Raw genomic sequence first — 17,384 nt, 5'->3', positions numbered from 1 at the left:
GACGCTGAGCACATGCACTCAATGTCTTTGGTCGACCATGGCGAGGCCTGTTCTGAGTGGAACCTATTCTGTGAAACCGCTGTATGGTTTTGCCCACCGTGCTGCAGCTCAGTTTCAGGGTCTTGGCAATCTTCTTATAGCCTAGGCCATCTTTATGAAGAGCAACAATTCTTTTTTTCAGATCCTCAGAGAGTTCTTTGCCATGAGGTGCCATGTTGAATTTCCAGTGACCAGTATGAGAGAGTGTGAGAGCGATAACACCAAATTTAACACAGCTGCTCCCCATACACACCTGAGACCTTGTAACACTAACGAGTTGCATGACACCGGGGAGGGAAAATGGCTAATTGGGCCCAATTTGGACATTTCTACTTAGGGATGTACTCACTTTTGTTGCCAATGCTTTATACATTAATGGCTGTGTGTTGAGTTATTTAGAGGGGACAGCAAATTTACACTGTTATACAGGCTGTACACTCACTACTTTACATTGTAGCAAAGTGTAATTTCTTCAGTGTTGTCACATGAAAAGATATAATAAAATATTTACAAAAATGTGAGGGGTGTACTCACTTTTGTGGGATACTGTGTGTGTATATATATATAATTTCTATAGTTGGTCTAAAGAAAATGAGTATTGCCACAAAATAAATGTCGTTTTAAAGGGATAATAAGGTCAACATTTAAATGCACATGAGTGCATAGAACTGTTTTTCAATGACATACGCGCATATGCTATGAGAGCCTATGAACGAATAATCAAGATCAGATAGCTGTTGGTGGTGTGTATTGTGCCTGTAATACAAGCCACTGCTGACTCTCTGAACAGGCATGGTGTTTGAATAATAGAGCACGAGTCCTCACAGCATATGTGCGTATGCCACTGAACTAAAACAGTAATAACATTTACTAGAAGCTTTTTTGCTAATGTAAGTATATTGCAAAAATGCTTCTATTAAAAAATTGAAATGTACCTATGCACATTTCAATTTTGACCTTTATATCCCTATTGTCCCATTTTTTAAGAGCAAGCACCACCCAAGACAGATAGTTACATATGGACACATAACTACCACTAAGCAGCATTAAAAAGTCAGATTTCTGCACCAACACAGCATCTGATTGGTTAGTGCGCTCCGTTGTGTACTATACTCAGAGTATACCTATCAATAAGTACCTATGTGAGTACACGAGAATGTATAGCTCTAATATACTATTGACTTCAATGTTCTCTAAAGCAGCAATTTAAAGGTCAGTATTTTTTAAACATAAAAACATACCTACATATTCTACAAGTGCATCCTCACATCTTCCGAAAGTGCAGAAAGCACCCCCAGCACTTTTAACTTCCCTACAAATGCACACTTCCATGCATTACTCCCACACAGGGGTAAGCAACCTTGGCTCTCCAGTTGTTTTAGAACTACATTTCCCATGATGCTTAATTGTCTTTAAGCTGTCTAAGCATCGTGGAAAATGTAGTTCTAAAACATCTGGAGAGCCAAGGTTGCTGACCCCTGCGTCCCACATTAGTTTTGAATTTTCTGCAGGCATGCTCACCACCAAACCAGAGCCAAAATGAATATAATATTTGGGAATGCTCTAGTCTATCATTGTTTCTCTAGTCTACAGGAATGTTTCTCAACCGCGGTCCTCAAATACCCCCAACAGGCCAGGTTTTCATTATAGCTGAACAAGAGCACAGGTGAAATAATCAGCTGCTGGGTGAGAGCAGGTTAGTAACCATGGTTACTAATCAGCTGATTATTTCACCTGTGCACTGGTTCAGCTATAATAAAAACCTGGCCTGTTGGGGGTACTTAAGGACCTCGGTTGAGAAACACTGCTCTTGAGCACTGATTTTCAAACCTGTCCTCAGGCCTCCCCAACAGGCCAGGTTTTCAGGATTACGTTGGATGAAAGCAGGTAAAATAACAATGTTTATTAAAGGGACAGTCAACAACTAAAATACATTTACTGTATTCAATTACTTGTCACACAATTAGTGCATCCATCCTTATTCTCATTTTGTAGTCCACACGGAATCACAATTTTGTTTTAAAAGCAAACTGCCGTCTTGAGAAAAACATAGATCCCAAACTCCTCCTATAGCTACGTCACTTGGATACTGATTTCAGCCGCAAATCTTATGAGTGTCGGCCACGACGACTCATGCAAGTTCACGGCCAATAGCGCATGCGCAGTTTGTCCATATCGTCGCTCGCAGCCTTTCTATTCACAGAACTATGTAAAATTTCCCCACAACCCCCATCATTTCCTGTATTGAAAGAAAGAAAAAAAAAGACAATGTGCATGCGCAACTTTGGCGGGCATGAGAGAATTTGAAACAAGCTCTGGGGAAGAAGACGATGGGAGGAGGAGTTATGGAGCCATGTTTTTCAAAATGGCTATAATTTACTTTTTTTTTTTTTTTTAAACGATTCCGTGTGGACTACAAATTGAGAAAAAGGATGGATACACTAATCGTGTGGCAAGTAATTGAATACAGTAATTGTATTTTGGGTGTTGACTGTCCCTTTAAATCAGCTGATCATTTCACCTGTGCTTTAGTTAAGATATCCTCAAAATGTGGCCTGTTAGGGAGGTCTGAGGGCAGGTTTAAAAACCAGTGCTCTAGAGATTGGTGTTTTAGCATTTTCAAACAGAAGGAAGCACATGATTTTCATTACAGTGCTCCCTAAAGACTTTACTGTTCAGGGATGCATACAACCTACGCTAACCTTTCTTTATACCAGTTCCTCTCCTCCATTGCTATCCCCTGAACCCCCTTAGCATAAAGCTGTTTGTTGATCACCTTCTCAAAAGCTGACTACAACAGTGCAACTCTTGGCAGGGCCCTCTACCCATTTGATCCCTATAACTGTTTTGTTGTACTCCGTCTTTGTTAATAGCGCTGCGGAATCTGTTGGCGCTCTACAAATAACCGATAATAATAATAATAACAGGAAAGTACACACTTAGGATTAAAAAAAGAATCTTTAAAATTACATAGTGACTAGAATGTCCTTTTAAATGATGGAATCTTACAATCCAAATTCATATTCAACAGGGATCGTACATTTCAACATTCCAGTTTTTTTTATATAAAGCACGTACTTTTACTTTAGTATCACTTTTAAATGACATGAGACTTATTAAAAAAACTAACTAGAACTCATTTAAAAAACATGGAATAAAGATAAAATCTTACTTTTGAAATCAAGGCGCAAGCTGACAACATCCTTAAAGTCAATACCCTCCATCTTGGCAATACGTCCTGCTTCTTCTTCCGGACCCTGTTCCTCCACAGCACTTTTGAGCATGTCATTGTCAATCACACTAGGTTCACTTGCCTCATACACCCAACTCATTTTCAAGAAGCCTTTTAAAGAAGAGTGGAGTCTTTAGCTGAGTGTAACTGCTTAACATTTCTCAGAGCTTTAATGGGACATTCCGGTGAAAATGTAAATGCACATAGATGAATGACATCTTTGAATAGAAACATATTTCCAATATACATGTGTTTGCAAAAAATGCTTCTATTAAAAGTTATAACTATTTTAGTGTTAATATTTTTCTATGCACGTGAAGCATAACTAGATATTCGCAGTGCACCAGCATTTAAAGTGATGCAGCTGCTCAGAGCGCCAGTGGGGCTTGTATCATGTCAGCAATTAACAAATTGAGTTATAACAAGATGGAACAAGCACCTTAGGCTCTCTGGGCAAGTGCTGTGTTTAAAATGCTGGTGCACGGTGCATACTTAAATACACTTTTAAAACAGCTATAGCTTTTATTAGAAGCATTTTTGCTAATACATGTATATTACAAAAATGCTTATTATCAAATCTGAAATGTTTCCATGTGTATTCCAATTTTGGCTGGAATGTCCCTTTAATTCATATTGTACATTGGAGTGCTAAATGTCCTATATTAAAGGGACAGTCTACAATAGAATTGTTATTGTTTTAAAACATAGATAATCCATTTATTACCCATTTCCTAGTTGCATAACCAACACGGTCATATTAATATACGTTTTACCTCTGTGATTACCTTGTATCTAAGCCTATTTTGACAGCCCCATGATCACATGACTTTTTATTTATTATCTTTTTAATTGCATTTTAGCCAATTAGTGCTGTGTTGTGCTGACTTAAATAACTCCACAGGCAGGAACACAATATTATCTATATGGCCCACATGAACTAGCAGTCTCCTTTTGTGAAAAGCAAATAAAAAAAGAATGTGATAAGAGGCTGTCTGTAGTGGCTTAGAAACAGGCAGAAATGTAGAGGTTTAAATGTTATAAAGTAAATTACTATAACCATATTGGTTGTGCAAAGCTGGGGAATTGGTAGTAAAGGCGTTATCTATCTTTTTAAACAATAGCAATTTTAGTGTTGACTGTCCCTTTAAGGGTGAACTGGGAAATTAAAGGTACAGTACACCAATTTGTTCTGAAAGATTAGTATGTTAGCAAGTAAGATCACCTGTCTGTGTCAAGGTAAAACCCCACAAGTGATCTTGATACATTTCAATATGTGACGCATTTAAAATCAGTTATACGGTTAAGTTGTATATTATTAGTTGTCTGTACAGCCTATATGCGGCTATTTGTGCACGTGAGATGTAGCACTCATATTACAAGTTGAAAGTAAACGTGATCGCTTGTGCGCAATTGAAGTTAAAGAAATAGTCATGATTAAATAGGTATATATATATATATATATATATATATATATATATATATATATATATATAGCCGGGATGTGCACTCTCACCTTCTTTCATCTGCCAGGGTGCTAGTGATATACATAATAGCAAAAGCACTAACTGGAACTTTTCAAAAATCAGATTTACTGTGATAAGTGTCACAGTAAATCTGATTTTTGAAAAGTTCCAGTGAGTGCAAGTTTTTGCTTTTTGCTATTATATATATATATATATATATATATATATATATATATATATATATATATATATATATATATATATATATCATCTATATATATATATAGGTATAGATATATATTGTACCAAAATAACATCAGATATATGTAGAAATATGTTTATTATGAAAAATAGAACATATTCTTCTATGTGAAAAACATTGGAATGTGAAATATTCATATTTTTATGTCGGGTTAGCAGTACACTTGAGAATTTGCGATCGCGTTTTGATGACTTCTAAGGGAGAATACGTTAACGCGGTTGCGCTATTCCAACTTTGGCTTTTTGTGCACATTAGGTTAGCGGGCAAGTGAAAACGTTTTACTTTCAACTTGTAACACGAGCGTTACCCTACACGATTACTTTTAGTCGAGTCAGCGCACGAACAGGGGCGTTAAATACTGCTCCATTTGTAATCTGGCCCTTTATTGCCCCAGATTTCTAGTTAAGAATATACACGTTAAATATTGTTCTCAAAATTCTACACAGCTTCCTATTTTTTTATATAATTTTTAAAAATAATTTTGCATGACCAAGCAAATTATTTAAATTTCTAAAATAATTAACATTTTCTACATTATTGTATAACTAATACACCATTTTGAAAGTTATTGCTCTCTTTAGGTGTGTTTTTTTTTTTTTTTTTTTTTTTTTTTTTTCTTTAGGTGTGTTTTTTAATTAAGTTTTGCAATAACAAGTCCTAATTTTAAACAGTTCCATTATCGTTTGCAAAGGCTGATGTATTAATGAAACAAGACGTTCTAGTGACTGTAACAAGTATATATAATGTCTTTAAGAATAAGCATAATAATATAGTTAAAAGTTGATCAGAATAAATGTATAAGCTAAATATCTCACCTGTAATGGTGTATGCGTCTGCTGGTTGCTAAAGGCAACAAGGCACGTGACGTTGAAGGGCTGCGACCAATAGTAAAACTGTGTTTGTTATGTGAAAACAAACACATAAAGATTTAGAATTCAAAATCCTCTCAGCCAATGGGTATAACTATAAAATGACATAAAGGGTGGGAAGGGCTGTAAAAGCTACTAACGCAATGACAACATTGTTTAGGTCACGCGAATCCTAAAGCTCCCATTGGCCCGCGCTTGGAGAAGGGATTGCGCTTCTGTGATTAGAGCGCAATATCTTCGTGACATTGACAACCAATTGATTTATCCAATTAGAGATGTATTTACGTCTTTGGTGGGCGGGGTGTTTGGGCGATGCGCGAGATAGACGTGAGTGAATCCCAATAACAATTTAGTAAATGCAGAACTATCCAATAAGCATTGAATTGGGCGGGTTTTACTTTAGACTGTGACAGAGGATTACAGAGGCCGGTTGTTTGTTGTCATCAAGATGGAGTTTCTGCTGGGGAACCCGTACACCACCCCTGTTGGCCAGTGCATCGGTAAGCGGCTGGGACAGAGGGTATACTGATGTTAGCATCCTGGTTATCCCTTTATCCAGATAGTTCAGTGTGTCACCTCTGCTGTGTAATCTGTCACCTGTAAATGTCCTATCACTTGTCTATCCCATCACCTATATGCACTGACTGTCTACTGTAAATATTGCAGTCACGTGTACATACACTGACAACTATATCTCCATCACCTATATACACTAAATGTCATCTTTATATCCCAGTCACCTGTATATACACTGTCAACTATATGCACTGACTGTCATATTTATATCCCAGTCACCTGTAAATGCACTGCCAACTATATGCACTGACTGTCATATTTATATCTCACTCACCTGTAAATGCACTACCAACTATATACACTGACTGTCAACTTTATATCCCAGTCACCTGTATATACACTGTCAACTATATGCTCTGACTGTCAACTTTATATCCCAGTCACCTGTATATACACTGTCAACTATATGCTCTGACTGTCATCTTTATATCCCAGTCACCTGTATATACACTGTCAACTATATGCTCTGACTGTCATCTTTATATCCCAGTCACCTGTATATACACTGTCAACTATATGCACTGACTGTCATCTTTATATCCCAGTCACCTGTATATACACTGTCAACTATATGCTCTGACTGTCATCTTTATATCTCAGTCACCTGTATATACATTGTCAGCTATATGCACTGACTGTCGTCTTTATATCCCAGTCACCTGTATATACACTGTCAACTATATGCTCTGACTGTCATCTTTATATCCCAGTCACCTGTATATACACTGTCAACTATATGCTCTGACTGTCATCTTTATATCCCAGTCACCTGTATATACACTGCCAACTATATGCACTGACTGTCGTCTTTATATCCCTGTCACCTGTATATACACTGTCAACTATATGCACTGACTGTCATCTTTATATCCCAGTCACATGCAAATACACTGCCAACTATATGCACTGACTGTCAACTATATATCCCAGTCACCTGTATATACACTGCCAACTATATGAACTGACTGTCATCTTTATATCCCAGTCACATGCAAATACACTGCCAACTATATGCACTGACTGTCATCTTTATATCCCAGTCACCTGTAAATACTCTGCCAACTATATGCACTGACTGTCATCTTTATATCCCAGTCACCTGTATATACACTGCCAACTATATGAACTGACTGTCATATTTATATCCCAGTCATCTGTAAATACTCTGCCAACTATATGCACTGACTGTCATCTTTATATCCCAGTCACCTGTATATACACTGTCAACTATATGCACTGACTGTCATCTTTATATCCCAGTCACATGCAAATACACTGCCAACTATATGCACTGACTGTCATATTTATATCCCAGTCACCTGTATATACACTGCCAACTATATGCACTGACTGTCATATTTATATCCCAGTCACCTGTATATACACTGCCAACTATATGCACTGACTGTCATATTTATATCCCAGTCACCTGTATATACACTGCCAACTATATGCACTGACTGTCATATTTATATCCCAGTCACCTGTATATACACTGCCAACTATATGCACTGACTGTCATATTTATATCCCAGTCACCTGTATATACACTGACAACTATATGCACTGACTGTCATATTTATATCCCAGTCACCTGTATATACACTGACAACTATATGCACTGACTGTCATATTTATATCCCAGTCACCTATTTACATTGTTGCTTACAAATTAGCTATTACCTGTCTATCACCATCACCTATGTGCAGACTGTCAACTATATATCCCAATCATCTGTAAATGCACTGACAACCATATGCCTATCACCTATATGCCTTGACTTTCATCTTTATATCCCAGTCACCTGCAAATGCCTTTCACCTGTCTATCCCCATCACCTATTTGCACTGACTGTCATCCTTATATCCCAGTCATCTGTAAATGCACTGTTATCTGTTTTTTTTGTCACCTGTATACACTGCTTTTTGTAAAATTTCTATAGCCTGTATATCCCTATCACCTATATGCAATGACTGCAATCTTATATCCAAACTCCTGTATGCCCTATCACCTATATATCCCCATCACATATATGCACAAACTGCCATTCCTATATCCCAGTCTCATGTATGCGCTATTACCTGTGATAGCCTATCACATGCATGCTTCATTATCTGTATGTTCCCTCTGTGCACTGTCACACTTATATCCTTTAATTCTAACAATATAATTTATTTGTAGAGGACAATCATATTCTGCAACTCTATAAACATACAGTAGGTATATTATACAATGGTGTCACCTTTATGCAGTAATTGTCATCTGTAAATCTCCTGTCACCTGTATACCTGTCACAATTTGTGCACTGATTGTTATCAATGTGAGAGATGTTCTTTCACAAAAATGATAAACACAAACTTGCTCAAACTTTCTAACATCTCTAAGCATTTAGAATGGTTTAGTCTTTTAGTTTTGCACACGTCCTCCTGTGATTGGAGTTGGTTTGGGGGAGGGATTGGTAGGCCTTTATAAGTTTGTTCATTTGCACCTTGTGTTTGTCAGAAGAAGGGACGCTAAAGGTCCCGAAACGTCACTTAATAAAATTCTTCACTTTTGATGTCAGAAGACCAGTGAGTGCTTTGAATTGATTGCTGCTATATACTCCTTGATAGCACCCTGACAGTTAAAGTACGGTGGTGAGAGTGCATGTACCAAGAACTGTTTGTGTGCATATATGTGTGTGTGTATATGTGTGTGTATGTGTATATATATATATATATATATATATATATATATATATATATATTACACACACACAGGTGGCCCTCGTTTTACAACGGTTCAATTTACACCGTTTCAGAATAACAACCTTTTTTTCCAGTCATGTGACTGCTATTGAAAAACATTGAGAAGCAGTGCATTTATTAAAATAGCCAGTAAGTGGAGCTGTCTGCTTGTGTTGCAGCAAAGCCAAGCAAGCTGAAATTAATCAGTTTAACCAGACCTGAGCTATCGAGCAGATTTCAAAGAAACAAGATCTTCCTGTCTATAACTCAGTCCAGATTGGAATGCTTAGAAAGAACTGTTTGCAGAAAAATGCAAGTGAAGTCTGTGTTGTGTGATTATTTTATTAGGTTTATAATGCTGTTTAGCAAATGTTTTTGTTCATTTAACTTAGTTTAATTATATATTCTGTGTTGTGTGATTATTTTATTAGGTTTATAATGCTGTCTAGCATTTAAAGTCTTCATTTCAAAGCTTTAAAAATAATGTATTAGGTGTTACTTATGACAATTTTGAGAGGGGCCTGGAACCTCTCTCCCTCACTTCCCATTGACTTACATTATAAAATTGGTTTCAATTTACAACGGTTTCGATTTACAACCATTCCTTCTGGAACCTAACCCCGGTATATATATATATATATATATATATATATATATATATATATATATATATATATATATATATATATATATATATATATATATATATATATATATATATATATATATATATATATATTTTTTTTTTTTATTTTTTTTTCTAAATGTCTATGTTATCCAGGGTGGATTTGATTTAAATCAAATTTATTTAAAATCGCAATTTAAATCACTGGTCAGTAAGACCGATTTAAATCATGCTTTTTATTTTTTATAATAATACCTTTTTCAGATTATTTTTTCCAGTTATACAAGACCATTACTGGTTTGGTTATATATCATTTGATATGCATAGATAAATCATTGAAATGAATGAAAATATTTAGAGGGGAACTATCTCTAGTTTAATACGTTAATCATTCATATTTTATCAACTTTTCACCTGCACTTTATTGGAAGGAGAAAAATAATGATCACATTAATAATAACAATAAAATAGTTTTAATTAACTAAAACAATAACATTATTTTTAATGCTTGCCCCTCCCTCCTCACACTTAGGTCCTTGTGCAGATCTATTCCATTTCAAGCTATCTTCTATTCAGTGAGCTTCTTGAAACTTAGTATGGGTTGATTCTGTGTACATAGATTTGCAGGGGAGCAAGGGCATTAAAGGGACAGAAAAATGAAACTTCATTGATTCAGAAAGAACATGTAATCATTTTGTTAATAATTTCCCAATTGACTTCTTATTTAATTTGTTCTTTGGTATCCATTGTTAAAAAGCATGCATAGGTAGGCTCAGAAGCATATATATATATATATATATATATATATATATATATATATATATATATATATATATATATATATATATATATAGTTTCAAAAATCAAATAAGCACTCGCTGGACTTCAGTCATCAGTGACAACACGCTTTATTCTGTGACGTTTCGGGACAACACACAGTCCCTTCCTCAGACAAACAACAAATGAAAATGGCAGCCTAATAAAGGCTAGTGAAACCCTCCCCCAATTGTTAGACCAATGAAACAGATGAACGTGTGAGGACAGAAGAAACCAGACTTCTGATAGGTCTGTGATATTGTAAAAGCCAATCTTATAGGCTAAAGGTAAAAGTGTTTGTAGTGAGCAAATAATGTGACAATGTGAAATAAACACAATAAACATACAGATAAACATACAGATAAAATAAACTCCACATTCTGGATCCACCCAGTGTCACTGGGTAGTATGGAAAACAAAAATTAGAAGTACTAACACGGAACATAACCTTACATAAAGAGAGCCTTATTGGCCAATCAAATCTGTGTATACATAATCCAAAAACCGGTAACCAATCCAAAAGAGCAAACCTAACACTAGTTCATAGTCAAACCCCCTTTGTGTGGCTATGGCCTATAGCGCTGTGTTGTCAGTGTCTAAAATAAACATCATCAGCCCCCATCGCAAAAAAGATATAACCTACTCAAATCATAGTTAGTATGTGATTGCACAATTAATCCGATCGTATATATATTAGAAAGAGAGAGAGAGAGAGAGAGATTATTATTCAATGTAAAGAGACAGGTTTGGGTAATTACTTCTCTAAAAACACAATTGCAGCACCAGATTAAATGTAAATACCTCCTTCTAATACAAGAACTCAAGCCATAACATAACTTTCTGTTACTCACTCTTTCAGTAACTTTGCATTGAAATGCAAAAATGTCATCATGTCCACATGCTCCTGGCTGAGGCTGGCTCTCTTTTTGCCAGGTATTTTGCCTGCAGCAGAGAAGAGGCGCTCAGATGTGTTGAGGTGCCTGAGATGCATAAGTAGGGTTTTACCAACTCCACCAAGGTGGGATATTAATCTTTGTTAGCTCCACCAATGCAAAGTGTTTTCCTCCTTGTCAGGGGCCTCTCAATAAAGTAAGGCTGGAATTCATTCTAACATAAAACTATCTTTAAATATCTATATGCAATGGTAAATAACCAGCTATAAGGTTAGGGAACAAATATCTAGTCCATTCTTAAAATAACCGATATATACTTATAGAGGTTGAATCTGGTACATATTACAATTTAAAGAAAAAAAAAAAAAAGTCTAATAAGTCAAAAGCACTAAGGACTACATTTATCTATATCGAATAATTGTGCAAACAGATAATAGTGCACATCGATTCAAATAACAACTCCCATCAATCTAGGGCTACGTGTAAATAACAAGCTCGGGACTATATCATGCAAAGCATAGTCCCAATTCACCTGATTTAAAGGGACAGTCTACTCCAGAATTTATATTGCTTAAAAAGATAGATAATCCCTTTATTACCCATTCACCCCTTTTGCATAATCAACAGTTATATTAATATACTTTTTACCTCTGTGATTAACTTGTATCTAAGCCTCTGCAGACAGCCTCCTTATTTGAGCACAATGTTATCTATATGGCACACATGAACTAACACCCTCTAGCTGTGAAAAACTGTCCAATTGCCCTGAGATAAGAGGCGGCCTTCAAGGGCTTAGAAATTAGCATATGAGCCTACCTAGGTTTAGCTTCCAACAAAGAATACAAAGAGAACTAGATCTGCAACACCTAATCGCAATAATCGATTATGAAAATAGTTGTCAATGAATCTCATAATCGATTAGTTGGTTTGCAATTAGTTGGTCTGTGCACGACACCAGCTGCTTCACTCCAATGAGCTCCTGCACATGGTATTGTGTTTTATGGTTATGCCCTTAGCCTAAAGGACGTCTGCAGACGTTTACTTTTTACTTTTTCAAGACAGTATAAGTTTATTTTTAAGTTTACACCTACTCCTGTCTTATGTGCAACCCAGAAATAAAATAGGAGTCATCATTTGTATTGTTTATATTAAATCAGGTGATTTGGGACTGTGCTTTGCATGATATAGTGCCGAGCTTGTTATTTACACCTAACCCTAGATTGATGACATTTGTTATATAAATTTATGTCGCTATTACCTGTTTGCACAATTTTTAGCGGATCGCTTGCTATTGCTGATTATATGTACTCTATAGATAAATGTGTAAGGCTGTGTCCTGTTACTGATATATAGTCTTTAGCCCTTTTGCTTTTTTTTATATATATATATATATATATTTTTAATTAATTGGAATATGTACCAAATTCAACCTCTGTAAGTATATATGTTATTTTAAGAGTTGACTAGATATTTTCTCCCAAACCTTATAGCTGGTTGTTTACCATTGCATATAGATATTCAAGATCTTTTTATGTCAGAATGAAGACAAGGCTTACTTTGTTAAGAGGCCCCTTGCATTGGTGGAGAGCTAACAAAGATAAATAGCCCACCTTGGTAAAATTGGCAAAACCCTACTTATGCATCTCAGGCACCTCAACACCATCTGAGCGCCTCTTCTCTGCTGCAGGCAAAATAGCTTGCAAAAAAGAGAGCCAGCCTCAGCCAGGGACATTGTGAATATGTTGATTTGTTGAAATTTGTGCATTTCAATGCAAAATTTCTGAAAGAGTGAATAACAGAATGCAATAAACAGTGATAGTCTACCTATTACTAATTCTACCTCTTTTCAAACAGTTTGTGGTTTTGTTTTGCTTAACCTGTACTCGATCGGCTTGAATTGCAGCGATCTCTGTCTGCCTCATCAGAGCAGACGGACAGGTTATGGAGCAGCGGTCTTTAGACCGCTGCTTCATAACTGCTGTTTCTGGCGAGTCTGAAGACTTGCTGAAACACGGGCCCTCAAGCTCCATTCGGAGCTTGATAAATGGGCCTCTTAGTCTGAAGTTTATATTTATAACACTCAGTATATGGATTTTATTTTAAATATAGGAAAAAAAAATTTTTTCTTTTATCCGATTAGTCGATTAATCGAAAAAATAATCGGCCGATTAATCGATTATGAAAATAATAGTTAGTTGCAGCCCTAAAGAGAACCAAGCAAATTTGATGATAAAAGTAAATTGGAAATTTGTTTAAAATTGCATGCATTATCTGAATCATGAAAGTTTAATTTTGACTTAAAGAGATACTATACCCCTTTTTTTTTTTTCCTTTCATGATAATTAAGCAACTTTCTAATTTACTCACTCAATTTTTCTTTGTTCTCTTGCTATCTTTATTTAAAAAGAACAAATGTAAAGCTTAAGAGCCAGCCCGTTTTCGGAAAGTTCTCTGTGAAAGGCACATGTTGAGCAAAAAGAGGCTGCTTCTTGGGTGGTAACTAGCCATAGAACAAGCTATTATGCTATTGTTCGTTCCCAGGTTGAGCGCTTCTCTCTTTTTATTTATGCAAATTATGACATTTTGGGAAGTCTCCCTAAGTGTGATGCAGGAATCCAGACGTGGACCCGTTGCTCAGTGTGCCTAGAGGGATATGGCTGCACCTCACCGACGAGGCCCACAATAGGCCGAAACGTACGTCTGGGGTTTTGCTGGTTCTCTTATTCAGGGAGGGATTGCCTGGTATTTCGGGGCTGGACTGCAAGTCAGGATCAGACTGATATGCTTCAGGAAAGTTCTTCTCTGTTAAAGGCACATATTAAGCAAAAAGAGGCTGCTTCTTGGGTGTTAACTAGCCATAGAACAAGCTATTATGCTATTGTTCGGTCCCAGGTTGAGCGCTTCTCTCTTTTTATTTATGCAAAATATAATATGTACTTTAATTGCTTTACCTGCACATTTATACTACAGTGCCTCGCCATTAACTCTTTCATTTAAGTTTCTGAATTGTAAAGCTCTAATCTCTCCCCCCCCCCCCCCGCCAACACACACACACACTTCCTTCTATGGCTGTATCTATATCTGTTGTTGTTTTGGTAGAATGCAAAAATGCACAGCGATTATCTGTTGGAGCATGCATAGAAAGTTGAAATACAATGCCTGTGTCTAAACACTAATAAGAGGGGTGGAGTTGGCTTCTCCAGGCAGCTTAGCTATGTAATTCATTTTGCTTATCTTTGAAAATTATTTGAAATACTTGCCAGCAATTTTTTTTTTATGCAAACTATTTTTAATTAATTAGCCCTTTTAGGATATGCACAGTTCTCAACCTGTTTTATGTCCCTTTAAAGGGACAGTCTAGGCCAAAATAAACTTTCATGATTCAGATAGAGCATGTAATTTTAAACAATTTTCCAATTTACTTTTATCACCAATTTTGCTTTGTTCTCTTGGTATTCTTAGTTGAAAGCTTAACCTAGGAGGTTCATATGGTAATTTCTTAGACCTTGAAGCCCACCTCTTTCAGATTGCATTTCAACAGTTTTTCACCACTAGAGGGTGTTAGTTCACGTATTTCATATAGATAACACTGTGCTCGTGCACGAGAAGTTATCTGGGAGCAGGCACTGATTGGCTAGACTGCAAGTCTGTCAAAAGAACTGAAAAAGGGGCAGTTTGCAGAGGCTTAGATACAAGATAATCACAGAGGTTAAAAGTATATTATTATAAATGTGTTAGTTATGCAAAACTGGGGAATGGGTAATAAAGGGATTATCTATCATTTAAAACAATAAAAATTCTGGTGTAGACTGTCCCTTTAAAGGGACATTCCAGTCAAAATATAAATGAACATAGATTTATTGCATCTTTGAATAGAAACATATTTACAATACAATGAGTTATCACTGTTTTTAGTGTTAACATTTTTCTCTGCATGTGAAGCATAGCTAGATATTTTTACTGCACCCACATATTAAATACTACAGCTGCTCAGATCTTCAGTGGGACTTGTATCTTGTCAGCAATTAACAGATTGTGTCATTACCAGACGATACAAGCACCTTAGGCTCTCTGAGCAAATGCTGTGTTTAAAATGCTGGTGCACGGTGCATACTTAAATACACTTTTGAAACAGCTATAGCTTGTATTAGAAGCATTTTTGATAATACATTTATATTACAAAATTGCTTCTGTTCAATACCCAAATGCACCCATGTGGTTTCCAATTTTGGCTGGAATTTCCCTTTTAAGTGTGATGGAGACATTTCAAACAAATGTTGGTTTATTTGTTTATGGGTATTCAATTTTGCTTTTGAATCATGAAAGTTGAATTTAGTAATCAGAGCGTGCAGTTGTAATAAAAACTTTAGTTTTATTATTAAAACGTGCACAGTTTTTATACAGGCACACTTTCAGGGGCACTAGCTGAGCATGTGCAAGAGTTCACAGTATATACATATGTGTTTGTGATTCGCTGATGGCTGTCACATGATACAGGGGGCAGGGAGAATGGAAGTAACTCAAATTTGCCAGAAAATAATCTACTACAGTACTCATTTGAAATTCAGACAAAGGGGTATATTTATCAAGCTCCGTATGGAGCTTGATGCCCCGTGTTTCTAAACACAAGTTGTGAAGCACCGCTGCTCCAAACCGCTGCTCCATAACTAGGTTGACCATATTGCAGCTTTAAAAAGGGACACATATGAAAAATACATATGCCAGGGTTGTTTAAAGAAATGTTTTGTATAAGAACACTGACATATGTATTTTTCATATGTGTCCCTTTTTAAAGCGGCAATATGGTCACCCTCTCCATAACCTGTCCACCTGTTTCGTAAGATGGCTGCTCCATAACCTGTCTGCCTGCTCTGAGGTGGCGGACAGAAATCAACCCAATCGAATATGATCGCGTTGATTGACACCCCCTGCTAGAGGGGAGGGGGGCATCAATCTGCTGGGGGCGGTATTGCACCAGCAGTTCACAAGAACTGCTAGCGCAATGATAAATGCTTAGAGCGTATGCTGTCGGCATTTATCGATGTGCAGCGGACATGATACGCAATATCGGATCATGTCCGCTAGCACAATGATAATTCGGCCCCAAAGTGCTATTGCATTGTCGTTATTTTTTTATTATGCATTTGTTGGTTATGCAAGTGTACTGTATTTAAAGGGACACTGAACCCAATTATTTTTCTTTCATGATTCAGATGGAGCATGCAACTTTTTAATTTACTCCTATTATAAATTTTTCTTTGTTCTCTTGCTATTTTTATTTGAAAAGCAGGAATGTGATACATAGGAGCCGGACCATTTTTGGTTGAGAACCTGGGTAATGCTTGCTTATTGGTGGGTTAATGTAAGCCTCCAATAAGCAAGCATTATCCATGGTGCTGAACCTAAAATGGGCTGGCTGCTAATATTTACATTCCTGCTTTTAAAATAAAGATAGCAAGAGAACAAAGAAAAATTGATAATAGGAGTAAATTAGAAAGTTGCTAAAAATTGCCTGCTCTATCTGAACTGTGAAAGAAAACATTTGGGTTTAGTGTCCCTTTAATGGTCCTTTTTTTAAACTATACTAGAACATGTTTGTCTCCCACATATCTTAAATGGATATTAAACACTAAATGCTAGATAGAATAATGCTGTTTAAATAGTGACAAAATAAGTGTAAAGTTTTAGTGTCTATAAAACTATGGGAGCTGCCATGTTGTAACTTAGGTTACCTTCTCTGCTGTGGCCAATTAGGGACATTTATAAATAGGTCACTAGAGTGTGCAGCCAATGGTTGTGCTGGATTTAACAGTGTTCTGCACTTCCACTTCTAACAGGAGCTGAAAAGCTCACAACTTCAGAATGGAATTACAGGAAAAGGG

The 17,384-nt window shown here is 36.3% G+C and overlaps 2 protein-coding genes across 5 annotated transcripts in view; one reads left to right on the top strand and one right to left on the bottom strand.

The window, feature by feature from the left end:
* DRC3 (dynein regulatory complex subunit 3) overlaps positions 1-3,496 on the bottom strand; it is a 127,516-nt gene extending 124,020 nt beyond the window's left edge. The window contains exon 1 of the mRNA XM_053694988.1: positions 3,212-3,496. Within this exon, the coding sequence (XP_053550963.1) occupies positions 3,212-3,371 (160 nt within the window). The 5' untranslated portion in view covers positions 3,372-3,496. The remainder of the gene's footprint in view (positions 1-3,211) is intronic.
* A 2,750-nt stretch (positions 3,497-6,246) lies between these two features.
* The window catches only part of TOM1L2 (target of myb1 like 2 membrane trafficking protein), a 367,857-nt gene continuing 356,719 nt past the window's right edge, over positions 6,247-17,384 (top strand). For all 4 annotated transcript variants that reach the window (XM_053694561.1, XM_053694560.1, XM_053694559.1 and 1 more), the window contains exon 1: positions 6,247-6,365. In XM_053694561.1, the coding sequence (XP_053550536.1) occupies positions 6,314-6,365 (52 nt within the window). In that variant the 5' untranslated portion in view covers positions 6,247-6,313. The remainder of the gene's footprint in view (positions 6,366-17,384) is intronic.

The sequence above is a fragment of the Bombina bombina genome, chromosome 11 (assembly GCF_027579735.1).
Source record: "Bombina bombina isolate aBomBom1 chromosome 11, aBomBom1.pri, whole genome shotgun sequence".
Classification (NCBI taxonomy): Eukaryota; Metazoa; Chordata; class Amphibia; order Anura; family Bombinatoridae; genus Bombina; species Bombina bombina.
This window is presented reverse-complemented; position numbering and strand designations above follow the sequence as displayed.